Source organism: Anser anser, assembly GCF_964211835.1.
Source record: "Anser anser genome assembly, chromosome: 13".
NCBI lineage: Eukaryota > Metazoa > Chordata > Aves > Anseriformes > Anatidae > Anser > Anser anser.
Window position 1 is genome coordinate 16900685 of NC_139734.1, and position 16224 is coordinate 16916908.

Consider the following 16224-nt stretch of genomic DNA (forward strand, 5'->3'; position numbering starts at 1 on the left):
CTACTCAGAGATGAGAAGGAAGCAGAAAACAGATGTGGCTGATGAACTGAGCTGGAAGAACCACTGAGATTGCTAGTTCGTGGAGGAGGAAGCAATGACCAGACTTCTATTGCAAGAGAAACAATGGCAAAACAACTTTTGGGAGAAGATTCAGAAAGCACCGTCTTACTTAAACTTCTGCCTGCCCCAGATTGCTCACAGCAACCTAAACATACGAGCATCTTCAGGGCGGCACAGCCTTCTTCTGAACACAGCAGCCCAGGAGTAGATGGCCACGGCCACAGGAGATTCTCCTCTCCTGCACATTAAGTGTCCACTGCCAGTTTCCATCCCTGTCACTAAAATTTCATGGAAGATGACCGCAAGGAAAAACAGCTAATCTTTTTGACACTACCATGTACAGCAGACTCCAAAGAGGAGTTGCACGGTATTCTTTAGACCATGGGTAGCTGCTGTTTCATCGTGTTACATCTCACTCTCAGAGACCAAAATTCTGCTTTTGATTCAAAGCCTTTCATTATATGTCAGACAAAGTAGCTGAACTGTCAAACAGGTGCTAACTGGATTTTGTCCCATTCAGTATATTAGAGGTTAATTTCTCAGTTACTCTGTTTAATTAATTTCTGTCAATTCTTCATTGTGTTTTCAACTAGCTTCTGTTCAATATCACAGCTACATAAATTATCCTGATCTACTCATTATTTGAATTCAGGAATCAGCTGTACCAATCTTTTGGTTGTAAAGAGAGATACAAAGATCCCATGTCTTGCTGTCACCACAATCTGTGCAGTTTCTCATCTGCTTTCATCTTTCATGGTCTTAGAAGGAACAAAAGAAGAAAAAAAGTCAATGGAACTGATTTTAGTCAGAAGCCAAGGAATGTTTTTGATATTTTAAATTAATAGATGAGGCATTAAAAGCAACAGACGCTTTGTATTGAGCACTGCTGTGCTTTATATGCAAATGAAAACACATGACATGTTTTATTTCACCACAGAGAAAAGTATATATTACTGACTTGTTTATATATAGGACTAAATTGTGTAATCCATATTTCCTCCCTACGCTTTGGACATAATCCTAGGCACAAAGTCTAAGTCAGTCATACACCAACATATGTAGCTGCTGTTTTATGGCAACTCTGTTCATTTCCAAAGAAGAAATAAAGGACCTCTCATTATCTATAATCTCACTTGCTGTACATACGCACATGCCCATACATACATACCTACACACAGAACCCTTCAGATGTCATTTTGCATATTTCTAACTGGTAGCCTCCTGGGAAAACAGTGTCACTTGGACGACAAATGATTATAAATGAAAACAGATACACTTCTTTGATTTATGTGAACGCATCCTGCCATAAAGCAGAGGACCTCATTCTTCAACTGCACAGCACTGCTATTAGCACGAGAATCATTCTGAAGTGAGGGCTTGGGGACGTGCCTATGCTGTCCCCAGAAAGATGCAGGAGCAGCAAAAACAACAGCGTGATAGCAGCAGCTGGTACTCTACAGCTTCCACTAAATCCTATAAAAATTTAATCAGTCAAAATAGTTGAAAAAAATCTTAAAATATTAAAGAAAAAATGTTGCTTAATATGAAACATGAAGGCTCACAGGGGTCACGTCAGGAGTGCTCTGTACTGTACACTCACAAGAAATCTTCACCTTGCATGCTCTCAAACAGTTTCCTTAAGTCCCCCTGGGGAAGCAACACGCAGTAAGTGTGCAGCCCTGCGTGAAGGTGGAGGGAGCTGGGGACAAACCATCCCTCTAGACCTGCTGATGATCTCTGCTTGCAACTTTCTTCAGCAGTGGGAGTGAAGCGGAGGGAACCCCAGCTGGGGCAGGCAATGAAGCCTCCCAGCTGCCTTGCTGCCAGAGGGGCAAGCAAACCCCAGAGGAGCAGCACATTTTAGACATCGTCTTCTGTATCAAGTAAGGAGGCGTCAGCTGAGACTGTTTTCTGGATGGTAATTTACTTGAGTGCATGGCAAATGCATGTATAATATACAGACAGTCATGCTGTTTTATTTTGTCTGTCAACACATACACATGCTTGGGAGGGACGGAGGAGTGGGCATCAAACAAATAGGCAGTCCAACCCCAGAAATCCTATTGTGCTATGCAAACAGCGGCTGAGCTTCTGATGAGACATACCTTGAGCTGGTAGTACTTTTCTGTGCGCAGAGCCAGGATGCGCTCAATTGAATACATGTCGTCTGGTAGTTCGGTCTCTGCCAGCTCCGTGCCAAAAGACTGTAACATCTGTGCAATTTCCTTCACAGTTAGTGCAAAACTCTCTATTGCCTGGTGGGAGACAACAACTGCAATCAGCTTGGCGTTCGGGATATTCCTACAGCTCGTTAAGAGTGCACTAAGAGCCAAGGCTGCAGGTGAGTCTAGCAGCCTGCTCTTGAGGAGGTGGGTGGGAGGTCCACTGCTGATGGAGCTGTTGTGTGCTGCGGTGCGCTAGCTAGTGGCCACCAACACACAGCCAGATGGCTTTTAGCACAGTCTGAATCCACAGCAGGGACTTAAATTAATACTGGGGACAAATACCCCATACTTTTTCTGCTGCCTGTTCTTGTGCACTGTGAGATTCTTCCTACCATGCTTTAGAGGTTTATGGCAGAAGCCACCATAGGGTCCATCTCACAAATTCCTTTTCTACCATCATTTTCCTCTGGTTAACCCACACCTGGAACCACTTCCAGACAGAAGGACTTAGGAGATGCCTTTGGCTTCCTGGTGATGGATGTTTCCCACTCTGCAAGCCAAACTAGCAGGTTACATCACAGCCACCTCATTCGCAGCTTCACCAAGAAGACAAGGGAGATCTGTCCAAACAGCTAACCCCAGCTCTCCCTCAGGCATGGGCACAGACTTGCCACAGTTACATGCTGTTAGGAAGGCAGAGCTGCCCCAGCCCCCTGGTGAGACCCATCTCCGTTTGACACTGTGCAACCCCAGCTCCTGGCGAGCCACAGCCCCAGCGGCAGGGAGCTAAGCCACGCACTGGAGACAAACTGCAGACACTGACACTGGGATGGAAATGAGTGCTGCTGGGAGCTGTGCACGCCAGCCAGATCCCACGCTGCAGGGCGAGGCGGGGCGCTCCCCGTCCCGTTCTTTGCTCTGATCTTCCCACTGGTTACACTAAAAGGAGAGGGCGAAACCTCTCGCTGCCTCAGCTGCTACCAGACGGTTACATCAGTGAGGAGCTGCCCATCTCCTGCTCAGCTGGCAAAAAAATACCGCTTTGTGGCATGCCTGGAGGGTGCTGCGTGAGACCCACCTTCCACAGCCATGCTACATGACAAGTGGCATGGCTACAAAAACAAATGGTCACCCTGGGCTTGAAACCTTGTCCATCGGGGACACACAAACAGCTTTGTCTCTGCTTTTGGGAACAGGATAATAAACTCAAACAGAAGTGACTGCATTTGTATTTTATTTAAACAGCATATATTTCCCTTGGAAATTTCAGGAAATGTTTTATGAGCACCTTATAAGGACATTTTAGAAGATGTTTTTAATACGGACACTTATCTTAACACACGCAGATATGTTCTAGAAGCTCATCTTTTTCTTAGATTAACCCTAGCATTTTTGTCATTCATTTTGTCACTTCTGTCTCAAAGTGTGAGAGCTATGTCATTGTCACTGTAACACATTGTGCAAAAGAACAAAACTAAGAGCCAAAAATCTTAAAAAATCATGAAAGTGGCAATGCGTCAGTGCAATTTGGCAAAAAGTTAATGGCAGAAGCAATAGCTTGAACCATTCCAGCAACAATGTCTTGGGCTTTTGTCTTCATACTGAGATCTACGTCCTGTTGTTGCAGGACATGGGGCACAAGGATTAGTTTAGTAGTTTTCTTCATTACTGTTTTATTACCAGTAAAGGTAACTGGGAACTTGACCTGCCATTAATCTGATAGACAAACTCACAGTAAAAACTAAGAGCGTACAGGAAGGACAGAAATGCATGGCAAGATGCAGCTCAGGGAATTAAATGACCAATTCCACAAACATCCTGGCAACATTAAAGGAAAATTCGTGCAAAGGAAAAAAAGGGGGAGAGGGGTGTCTGAATTCAGTATGCAGACAGCATTCTTATTGCCCTAATTCCCCAACACATTTGTGATATTAATCACATGAAGCAAACATTATTAAAAAAGCCTATTTTGTATCTGCCGTTAAGGGAAAGTTAATAAAGATTTAAGAGGACATCTTTTAAGTAGCAGCTTCAAAAGGAGCCTAGGGGAGTTCACCATCCAATTCCCCTATAAATCCATTAAGTGTCTAACTCCACCTGACTCCTTTGTAAATCTTATCAAGGAAAGGTAATTGCTCCAGGGGTTACTTTCAGCTACGCAATGCTCACTGCCTTATAGGAAATGTTTAGCACGGTCAGAAGGATCAGTGGATCCCCAAAGCCCGAGCGCCCAGCGCTGAGCCCCGGTACGTACAGTCCTGAAGATGACCCACTCGCTGTGGCAGTATTCTAGGGTGCCTCCGAACTCCGGGGTCAGCTGCTGTTCATCAATGTATGTCAGCAGATCGCTAACCGAGCTCAGCATAACCACCTACAAACAAAGCAACATTGTGAGTTGGCTGATCACTTCCACCTTGGCAATACACAAAGCAAGCTTAGAAATATTTTATGTATCTACAAATTGGGTTTGCTCTATATATTGTTCTACAGCATAGCTTCCTTCTTAGGCTTATGGCTTAACGCAGCTTTTGTTTTACACATTTGACCATTTTTGTAAGCAAACCCTGATCTCCCAGGTGCTTTCTTCCTTAAATGAAAAGTACAGTGAGATGCTGCAGTATCTAACCACCCATAAGAGCTGAAAGCAGAAGAAATGCAGGTTTTTGCAAGAGATTACCAGTAATCTGGAAAAATATACAAACTTTACTGTCATGAAGCACCGGCCAACTTCACCTAAAAACATAGTTTTTAATATGAGTTTCTGTGCATCTTGATCTTTCCTGTGATAAGTCATGAATTTTCTAAACTGTGGAAGTGACAATCATTCTAGAGTGAAAAACGCACAGTTTGTAAAAATTGTGTTATTTCCTAAAGGAAAACATTTGTTTGCTTTTTGGGTTTGTAATTGTCTTAGCTTTATATTCCATAAAAGTACTTTTCTTTCCTTAGTTATTCTTACTATGCCCATTAATCAAGGTGGCTTTAGAAGTCTTGGAAACTTTGACTTCAGAACATAAAACCATTTCAGTTGCTATTTTAGATACAAATAGCAACACAAAGCTGGTATGGTGTTTACACTGAGATGAAAATGATGGTTACGGGTGGAATTCATAGCAAAAGCTTCTCTGGATATGTGTCTTGACATTTCAGACAACAAAAAAATTTCTGAGCATGGCTTTATCCTTTACAGAGGCATGTACCCTCTTTGAGGCGTGAGGATGGGCTGGTAAGCCCACCACCTACTACCACTGACGTGCTCCGCGGCAAACAACAAACCGTGGACAAGTAAACTGAAAAATGCTACAGGAGAGATTTGGTAGTAGTAGACATTACTGACAGAGATGCTCCAGTTACTCTTCAAGTCAGTGCCTGCAGAGCTGGCCCAAGGCACACAGGCAGCCACCATCACACACAGACAAAACGCCTCTGCATACTCATACCGGTAACTTGAGCAGAAAATCCTCCTGACTAAACCGAAATCCAATGTCAGTGAAGGTGCGCTGGAAAAAACCCGTAGGACGAAGAACCATCACTAAGTGCAGGTTCCCCGGGAACGACGCCTGCAAGAAAACAGAGATGACATTCAACCTGGGCATTCAGCATGTCCAACAACTGCTTTCAAACACCTTTAAAAGATGAGAAATTATTCAAACCTTAGCATTTTTTTTTTCTGTTTGCCCCTGACAGCCTTTTCTGATTCTTGTCTACGCTAGGTTGGACTACGTGTTTCCTAAGACAGGTGTAACATGACGTCTACTGATGTTGGGCCAGCTCAAGAGCTTGCCTGCTGGGCTGCAATCCCACTGCATTTCAGCAATGCTTCCGCAGGCTCACAGCTATGTATTTTCATAATGAGAGGGAGACACTGTAAGTGGTTTAGAGATACGGGATTTTCATTGCAGGAGGACTATGCAGTCCCACTTCCCTTTGGAACAAGCAAGTGATTGGCCATGCACCTCGAAGGGCTGCTGATAATACACTCCAAAACTACATATTGCAGTCAGCACTATAACTTAGGGAGTGAAATTATGACTTAGAAGAGAACAGAGGTCTGAAATTCCAAGGGGAATGACAGACAAATTGGGAATGCAAAATTTATTTCCAAACTCACTGATCACCCCATAGCTGCACCAAGCATGCTCTGCTTGTCCCTGCTCATTATCAGGCACCATTTAATTTGTGGTAAGATTTCGGAATTTCCTGTCTATGTTGCTAGCAACTTTTTCAAGCATATGGTTGGTAGGTGCATTTTTAAATAGATCTGTGAAAAGGGTGTCTGAGAATGAAAAAGAATTTTTAAGAAACTAGGAGTCATGTCATTAAATAATGGATAAGCACATGATGCGAAGAGCTGAGTTAATTACGATGTACAATTTTCTCTGAGATCCAGCCAGGCCAGGTTAGATTTCTCAATATGTTCCTCCTCATTTATTTTTTCATTCAAACTTAAGAGCACTAAAGCTGTCAGACCCACACATATTAAGGTGCAAACGTAATCCATTGGCCGCTAAATAATATCAGAGTTCTTGTCCTGTATGTTCATATGAAAAGTTTTCCTTGAGCAGATAAACACCTAAATCTCATGCAAGGGCACTCTGTAAGCACCCCCCCCCCCCCCCCCCCCACTACACAAGTGCAACGTGTGCATGCCAAGAGCAAGACCATATAGGCAATTCCCCACCTCCTGCTCTCCAACAGCAAGACCCTGTTGTACATCACGTTCTCCCTCCCAAAGTCCCTACATGCCAGCTGTGATAGCAGTGCCTACACCAAGGGCAAGAGTACTGCACATATTTAGATATCTTGCACTGCAGGACACTTACTCTATGCCTTCAAAACAAGGATTGTTCCCATAAACATGCATTAGTGTGTTCAAAAAGGCCACGATTTACAGCTGAGATCTGATATCCATGAACTGCACTATAACTCACTCACTACGTTTCCTTCTGTAGGAAAGGTCAGGTTGTGGATCGCTCACAACTCTGCTTAGAAACAGTGACTTTTAGGATCAAATAAGCCACTTACATTCAATATATTGATCTGCAGCTATTTTGAGTAGGAGCAGAAAAAACATAAATGAATGAATGTGAATGAAGCACCAAATTATTACCCTTTGGAAGTCAACAAGAACTGTGCCAGGGACAAAGACTTGGCATTAGAATCAAGAGTAAACCATTAAATACCGAAGAAGTCTGCGCTGGCTCCAGGCCCTGGGTGCTGTACCCCCGCCACACAGCACTCGGCGAGCACACAGCGTTTCTGAAATGGCTGCCAGCCCCCTCTGAGCAGCGATGGTTGCAGCACAGGAAACCTGAGCAACCTGTGCTCACCCCTGTAAATCCTGCAGACGGCCTAAGGTCTGAATGTGGCCAGCCCGTTGCAGCTTGGAGACAGGCCTCGTCTAAGGAAGTGTGGCTGAGAGGCTGCAGGAGATGCAGGTGCAGCTCCCTGCATCAGTGCCTGTTTCATTACCTCTGAAAGGAAGATCAGCTCTGCTGCAAGACCACCACAGACAGGCCCCAGTAGAGAGGACACAGCTCTGTCTGAGGAGGGCCACACCTCTGAGACCCTGCTCAGCTTGGGATTTTTAAACCTGAGCTTCCCATATAACTAGGGAGAAAATCATCCCCAGGCTACTGGATATCCCTTGGATATGTCCAAGGACCTGGAGTGGTTCCTCACGTTGAGATTGAGAAAAATCTCCGTCTGGGATGCAGGAAACCTTCATTGAGGAAAGCACCACCAGAACTGGCACAGCCTTGTAAACGTCTTGAATGGACTGAAAATTTACAGCATGAATATTTCACTGGAAAGTTTCTGGCAAGCTCAACACTTATCCTCCAGTGTGTCCCTGAGAAGCTGGCTGCCTCTCCCACCCCGCTGCGCTGGCTGCCCGCTGGACCCAGTCAATGCTGCTATTGCTCTGTCCAGGTCTGTGGCTGGCCTGGCTGGTCCTTGACACTCTTCTTGCTCCAGCACACCCCCTGGCACAAGGAAGTCCCAGGAAGAGGCTTGTCGACCTGTGTTTGTGGCAACAACATCCCTGCAGAGCTGCCAGGATATCATGGCGTTCCTTCCCTTCTGCCCTCACGTCCCGGTTTTCTGCATTTTGCAGCCTGGTGATTTCCCAACGGGCATTCCTCTCCAGACAGGACAACAGCAGTAGCCACCAACAAGATTTCAAAGATATCACCAAGGAGCCGCCAGGAGCTGCAAACCCTGAAAGAGTGGACATTTCTGGTCCATGACAGGCCCTGACACTAGTTGTCCAAACTGATTTGAGCCAAAGCTTTGTGAGGCCAGCGGTCTTATAGTGCTTTAAAGGAGGCTGGAGGATGTAATTTTAGGTCCTTCTGTATGGTCATCAGTCCCTCATAGGTGAATCCAACGGCGAAGTCCCACAGAGTCTGAGGACAGTCACTGTTTCTAGCTCAGGAACACAAACGACCGCTCAGGCCTCTGAGCTTTAGGCTCCTAGCTTATTGAAAAAACTGTCAGGAGTATCTCTGAGAACAACCAGCCGCAGATGCATCCTCCCTTGGCTTCATCTCCTTATCCCCCAGGATGACCAGTCCCCTTCAGCCCTGCTCGGCACTTCATGCAGAGACGGGCCTGCTTTGCCCTCCCTCCCTCCCAAGCCTTCTCTCACACGCGCCCTCCATGTGGGCAGACTCCTGGGAAGAAGAAACTGGGTCTCCAAACCGTGTTTCCCTACGGGAAGCTGCAGAGTTTGAACTTCTCATACTTGGGTAGGAAACCCACAGCTTCAGGAAGGTGGACCAGCGACCAGGAGGCAAGCAGAGCCACCTGTAAAACTACCCTGCAACAGGCATAGGGCGCTAAACCCCCTTCTGAGAGCAAAGGTGCCTTTGGAGGCCTTTGGCTGCAGGACTGCAGGATGCCAGCACGTTGCGTACACCATACAAGAAGGGCCCATAACCTGACACTCACGTCCTTCTGTCGTCTCTGCTACAGGGGCAAATCCTGCTCCAACATGACTTCATGCCCCGTGCATGCACAGCTGTATCCCTCTGGCTGCTTGATACGCTTCGCCTCGGTGGTAGCTGCGTTTCCAGGACAGGTGACTTGATTTCCATTTAGTTTAGAAAGCACTTGGGGAATTTTTAGCTGATCTTATACGTGTAAGCCCTGACCTTGATTTTATAAGTAGCTAAAAAACAAGAAATACAGCTTTGAAAATCATACCTAATGCATTTCCAGCATGGAAAAAGCAAACAAGCAAAAATATAATCTTGCTGAAAGACAGCTAGCAATTAACCCATGTCCTGTGCCCTCTTGCAGACTTAAGAGAAAGGTTGAAAAGTTAAAAATACAGATACACAGACAGACCAGTAATGCCCTGGATAACATTCCTGAAGGGACTATGTATTTTTAATCACTACTACAATTCCAGTTCATCTAAGGAATGAAGTCTAGAGCAGTTACCTGCGAACTGAGCTCTAATAATACTGAAGTTAATGCTGGGGGGAGGAAAAAAAAAAAACAAAAAAAAACAATTTTCCCCATAATATACTGAAGAAAGCAAAGACAAAAGGGTCCTTAACCTTGCATTGTTTCGTCTTATTTTTTATAACACTATAAAGAATCTCGTGCATGATAAACTACCTAAAAGAACCCTCTAAACCCTTTGCCCTCTGGCATTCCTCTGCAGCATATTAGGGAAGACAGAAAACTGTCGGCATGATTCCACTAAATCAGGCACTTGGCGACATTTCACTGCTATTAATTCACTGACCAAAGACCACGTTCAGAAAATTCCTTCTGTCCTGAGGATGCAGATGCGTGTGCCTTACGGCCCCAGCTCAGCAACTCGTTTAAATGCATGCTCAACCACAGCCACGCTGATCACCCTGCCGCAATCAAGGTAGACGAACTGGGCTAATACAGCACAAGAAAGGGCACACGCTGGGAGCATCGCAGTTGTTAACTCCTTAGTGAACATCTCTTCTTAACATAGCCAGCGTGATTTTTCCTAATTTTAGGAATTTAGTTTGCAGAGAATATTCTTCTTTGCCGTTGCCATGGCTACGCGTGAGGCTGGAAATCAATAGGCCTACAGAAGAAGTAGCATCTCTAAGTTTGGTCCCGAGCAACGGAAATCGACGCCAGTGGTCCTTACAGGGATGCTCAAGTTCATGACTTTCTCCCGTCCCTCGCGGGCAACGTCACGCAACAAAACGCCAGGTATAGCTAATTTCAGCTCTCCCCTCCCGGGGAGCCCGAAGGAAAACCCCGCAGCCTTCATTTCAGCCGGCTGCATAATTAACCCCCGAAGCTGCCGCTGCGCCAGCCCGAGCGGGGCCTCTCCCGGCGCAGGGCCCCCCCCACCTTTGCAGCCCCCTCCTCCGCGGCTCCTCGACGCCCCTCGCAGCACCGCGGGACCGCGGCCCGGAGCCCGCTGCCCCCCGAGGCTCCCCCGGAGGCTCCCCCCGAGGCTCCCCGCCCGGGCCTCCCGCTTCCCTGCCGCAGCGCAGCGCCGGGCGGAGCCTTACCGCAGTCCTGCGGGCCCTCCGCACGCCCCGCGCGGGGCTCGCCTCGGCCATGGCCCCGGGCCCGCGGCGGAGCAGCGGCTGCAGCGGGAGGGGTGTCCCTGCCCCCGGCAGCGCTGCGGAGGCTCCCTCAGGGCGCTCCCGCGGCCCCGGCCCCCCGCAGGCAGGCGGCAGGCGGCGGCCGGCCCGGCAGCCCCCGGCTGGCAGCCCCCGGCTGGCGGCCCCGCTCCGCGCCGCTCCGCTCCCCAGCGCCGGCTTCGATTTAAGGTGGAGTGCCAAAAATCCGCCGCTCTGCGGGGCCGGCTCCTTTCTGCCGGGGCTGAGCCTGAGCACTGAGTCTACAGCTAGTCGCTTTCTTTTTTTTTTTTTTCCCCTTCCCTCTTTTCCCCCCTTTTTCCCCTTTATTTTTTCTTATTCCCCCCTTTTTTCCCCTTTTCCCCCCATTTTTCTTCCCCCCCTTTTTCTCTTCCCTTTTCCCCATCCCTTTTATTTTTTATTTCCCCCTTTTTCCCCCCATTTTTCTTCCCTTTCCCCTTTTTTCTCCCCTTTTCCCCCTCCCTTTTTTCCTTCCCTTTTCCCCCTCCCTCCCCCCCCCCCCTTTTTTCCCCCTGCTTTGATCTGCAATGTGCATGCTAAAGTTGTTTTAATATTTTGTGTGTGAAGGAAAGCCCATGGCAAAAGCCGGAGCTTGACCCTGGCACTGGGGTCTCGCTTGCCAAAGCAACAGTACAAGCAGAAGCCTGTTTTGCCCATGCTGTTAGTACAGCTCTGAGAGGGACCAGCAACATACACAAGGAGTTAAACAAAAATCTCTGTTCTGATTTAAAAAAAAGAAAAATCTGGATCAGATGCACGACTGCAGAGCTGCCATTGCATTTTCTTACGCTGAAAAAATAGGGCGCTGTATTCCAAATGCAGCTTATTTGCACTTCTCTATTCTAAACTTATACAAAGATCAGTAAAAAAAGAAAAGATTTTTATATTGCAGGATGGTTTATGGTTTACAATTGGAAATAAATCAAGATCTAAACTTTTGTGTTACGAATGCAAGTCCGGCAGAAGACTTCCCGCAGACGAGGACAGCCTTCTAGGGCTGGCCCCTCTATGTTTTAAGGCAAGATTCCCAAGTCTTAAGATTTAGTGGGCACATTTCCTGCTTCTCATTCCCCTTTGTACAGAGCTCCCCCACATTATTTACACGGACAGCCCTGATACTACAGACAAAGTCACTTCCCTATGTGGACACAGGTACACAAACAGGGTGTGTGCTCAAAGGTCACACAATTATTCTATTTTCTTATTAAACACAAAAGGAATGACATTTCTGTAGAAGTTACGAATTAGGACAGACAGGATTTTTCATATTTGAAACTTCCAAACTATGCAAAGCACCTACATCATCCTTAAAGGAAGCTCTTAGTACTAGTACTGGTTCAAACACTGGCAGCAGAACTGAATTTTGATGATCCCTTTAAAGAACTCCCTTTCAAATGCTGCTTTTTCTCTAATGGTTACCATACGTGGAAATTCACTTTGTAAAGTTGAGGGGAAAAAAAAAAATCAGTGCCCCAAATATTGACAGCAGTATTTTATGCACCCTGCAAAAAGGCAATAGGTAATCCTCTCTTCCTTCCACTGGATTCCTATGAGCATTGCCTATGGAAAAATGCCATTAAAGCTCACACATCTTTAATGCCAAGTTCAGCCGGATCAATACCAAATTCTTAACTTAGGAGGAGATCTAACTCTACTAGATCTAAGCAAAATCAGGTAAGAGCCCTCTTTCTCAGGACATATCGTTGACTTAATTCTCCGTCAGATGGATCAATGCATGTAGCTGTTCAACAGTTACAAGAAACAAAGGCAATAACAATACACCCACAAAATTTTCATCAACTTACCCACATGGCATGGTCCAGGTGGAAAAGCATTTATCAGTTAGTTCCTATATACTCGTGCACCCATAACAGTGACTTTCCTACACATGCATACACTACTGTAATACCACGCTGTCGCTTCTGAAGACACAATGCATTGTTGAGTTGTAAAAACCTTACTTTTGAGTTATGCTCAGACTCTAATGATGTAAATAAACACTTGTAAAAGATATTTAAAAAACATGAATGCATACATACATTTTAAGACAGATTTTTTTTCCACCCATGCCCACAAACAAATGATTGTGAAGCCTGTTTTAAGAATCTAACACTTTCAGTCACCGGCAATTAGGTAGAATATAGTCACACTAATAAACAGGGTCTAGAAAGAACATATATGAAGCCAAATTCTCCACCCATCAAAATGGCACAAAACACATTTGGACCGCTAAGAGGAAGTACAAAAACAAGCAAATGAATCAGTTAATGCTCAAACAGCCCATTTACGCATTCAAATGAGGCACAGAGCCATGACTGAATTAATTTTAGGGCCATAAAGCAGAATACTACCTAGAGACAAAGCATGAGCATCATTGTTCCTGATTCCTGATGTTTTCTGAAAGTGATATGTAATGGGAACGATGACTTAGTACACTAAAAGAAACTATCATTAAAGAGGACTTACTGCTATTTTTTGGAGAGTCATTTTGACGGATGTCCACGTGTCCAATCTTCTATCCAGGATTAGGATAAATTTGGTGTCAGGCTCATGTTGACTATGAAATAAGAAAACACCAAGCAGCCAGATAACATTTTGAGGGAATGTGACTCTGTTCCCTGCCCTTCCTCCCTCCCACCCCAACAAATAACCAAAAAAAAAATAAAAGGAACAAAGAAAGCAAAGCCCATTTTGACATTGCTGCAGTTGTCAAATCCATTTGGAAATATTTCCTAGAGCAGACTCCAGCAAGAAATTTGGGAAGCCCATCTCCTGGTTAGCCCACACTTAAGCATCACCTGGGACACGGACAACGCTATTGGCACTCCGGTGGGAGCTGCAGGAGTGCCAGCCGCCCAGGATACACGTCCCTGCCCTCACCGCTGAGCTCCTCCCTCTGAGGGAGCTTGCTACCCACCTGCCTGGGTTACGGCAACCAAGCGAAGCCCCCTGGTTTGTTTTGGCAGGCAACAGCACCCCCAGGGAAGGGCTGTGCCAGCCTGGATGCAGACAGGGAGTTGATGGTGAAACAGCCCTTTGGGGTGTCACTGGCACCCACCGAGCCCTGGTTCACTTTGCAAGTGCAGGCTTCGTGACACCCCTTTTGACATCCCAATTCTCCAAGTCGATCTGAAATCCCCGGTCTTGCTAAGCAAGCAAGCAGCCCTAGGGATCTGCATCCTGGCAGGTTACCTAATGCGCAGGAGCCAATAACTCAAACACACCCTGCCTCTAACTCAAATACGGCCCCATCGGGCTATCTGGTTACAGCTCCAACAACAGACACACAAAGGACAGCCAGAGCTGCAAACTGGAGTCGTGTTGTACGCAGGTAAAGGTACACCGCCTTGTAACCAAGCCCTCTGATGTGAGCGTATTTACAGGATGCTTAGGCCATATTTACAATATTTATTTGGCAGATGCCGAAACAGGATAGCTGTGTCCCATGCCACCCCACTGGGGCACCTCGGTGCTGCAAAGAGGCTCCGGTACCCGTGCTCTTCCCGAGAGCTCTGCTGGCTGCTGGCACCGGGCACGACCCCACGCAAGCAGCCTGCCACAAGCACTGGCTTCAGCAGCCCTGGAGTTTGGCAAGTGCAAACACGAGGGATTACTCACCAGTATCACATGGCAGACAACACTTGGCAACTCCAGTGCACAGAAAAGACACTTACAGCCAGTGCAGAAGTATTCATTCAGTGCACATCTTACTACTCTAGCCACACCTTTTACAAATATATTTGAAAAAAATTAGCCGTGGTGCTGACGGTAACAATGAAAAAATCCTTTTTGGCCCACAACAGCAATTAGCTGAAATACGAAGAGGCATCCAGCTCCCAACCTGTCCGACAAATACACCTTATGGATCTGTAATGCCATACTCAAAGAGCAAAGGTTTCGTGCCTGTTTATGTATTGTCACTGAGGCATACCAGAAAAGAGCAGAGAAAACGAAAACTGTTTTACACGTGGGTCATACACAAAACTTCTGAATATAATAAAATCTGAGGTGAACTTACACATTGTCATCTGGAATCAGGCACAACTTTTCAGCCTAAGCCTTTTTTAGTCAAAACAGTTTTGGCAGCATTAGAAGATTCTGCACATTTATGTCAGCTCTGTGACTTGCCAGCAAACCCCCATCAAGAGTTTAACAACAGTGGCAGTGGGAGGGGGGGGGGTCAAAATGATCTTTTTATATGAGGATCATTTTGATAATGAGGATAAAACTGCTTGGTTTTTCAACATACCCTAAAACTTTACAAGGTAGGTCTCTGTCCAAGGAGAATTAAGTTCCCAACTCCCCATGATATTACACAACAGGCTGCAATTGAGAAAAATACAGCATTTACACACTGCTGTCATTATAATAAATCCCAAAGAAAAACCCAGAACCCAAGCAATTTAGAAAAGGCAGCCAGATCGTAATGCATTGTCAGTTTGTAAAAGTACGCCTAAGTGCGTTATTTACTCAGGACAAGGTTACATTCAGAGAGTAGCCTCTCTGCAAGCTAATTTACTTTTATTGGTTCCCTTACAGTCACAAAAAAAAGAAAGTTCCAAGCTGTACAAAAACCTTGAAATCTACTATGGGAAATTTTTAATTTATTTTGGGGGAAGTGGAACTAGTCTATGACTACTTGCAATCAGGCCTTGTAGGTTTATCAGATTTCCAGTCCCGCAATGTACCTTTTAGACTGACAATAAAAATAAATCGATGCGTTCTCACAATTGCTTGCAAGGGGCAAGTTCATTTGCATCCGGCAGCAGAAAGATGGAGACAGACAACTGGATCAAGACTTAGTTCTCTCCAGGTGCTTCTTGTCACTTTTTTCCTTACCCCTAATTTTGTGCATGGTGCAGGACTCACCGGACTAAAAATAAAGACTTGTGATGTTTTGCAGGAGGACTTGAAATCGGATCCCTGACTCTGCAGCTGGGAGCTTTTTCACAGGGCCAGGAGGCTGCTGGTGAGATCGGAGTATTCCCCAGGACTCGCAGCAGGATACTTCGACTGAATTATCGCTGTTTCATTACTCTGTGTCACCAGCTGGGGCTGTAAATCACTTTACTCCAATGTGATGATGTAAAATAGGCAAAGCTTATCTAAATACCTAAAAAACTGTAGAGCTGAGATCCCCGTTAGGGTCTCCTTTCTGCAAAGATCAGGGTCTGCCACTCTCCTGCACCTCTCCTTCCAGCATGCCACCCTGCAGTGCTATTCAGCAAAGCCCACCCGAGTGCCAGCGGGCAGCCCCACGGCACACAGCCCACCACGAGCACTTTGACTGGGGTGCAGGGGTCACTGAATGTGGGGACACCCTGCTTATTTTTCTGTGCAGCTCTTCCATACAACCACGTCCTGCAGTATGGTTCCCAGGAATCCCAAAGTAA

The 16224-nt window shown here is 46.1% G+C and overlaps 1 protein-coding gene across 1 annotated transcript in view; it reads right to left on the minus strand.

Annotated features, from left to right (window-relative positions):
- MCF2 (MCF.2 cell line derived transforming sequence) overlaps window positions 1–16224 on the minus strand; it is a 57695-nt gene that overhangs the window by 26851 nt on the left and 14620 nt on the right. Inside the window, exons 6-9 of the mRNA XM_083796915.1 lie at window positions 13298–13388; window positions 5666–5785; window positions 4480–4596; window positions 2130–2315 (exon numbers count right to left, since the gene is read on the minus strand). Of these exons, the coding sequence (XP_083653041.1) occupies window positions 2130–2315; window positions 4480–4596; window positions 5666–5785; window positions 13298–13388 (514 nt within the window). The remainder of the gene's footprint in view (window positions 1–2129; window positions 2316–4479; window positions 4597–5665; window positions 5786–13297; window positions 13389–16224) is intronic.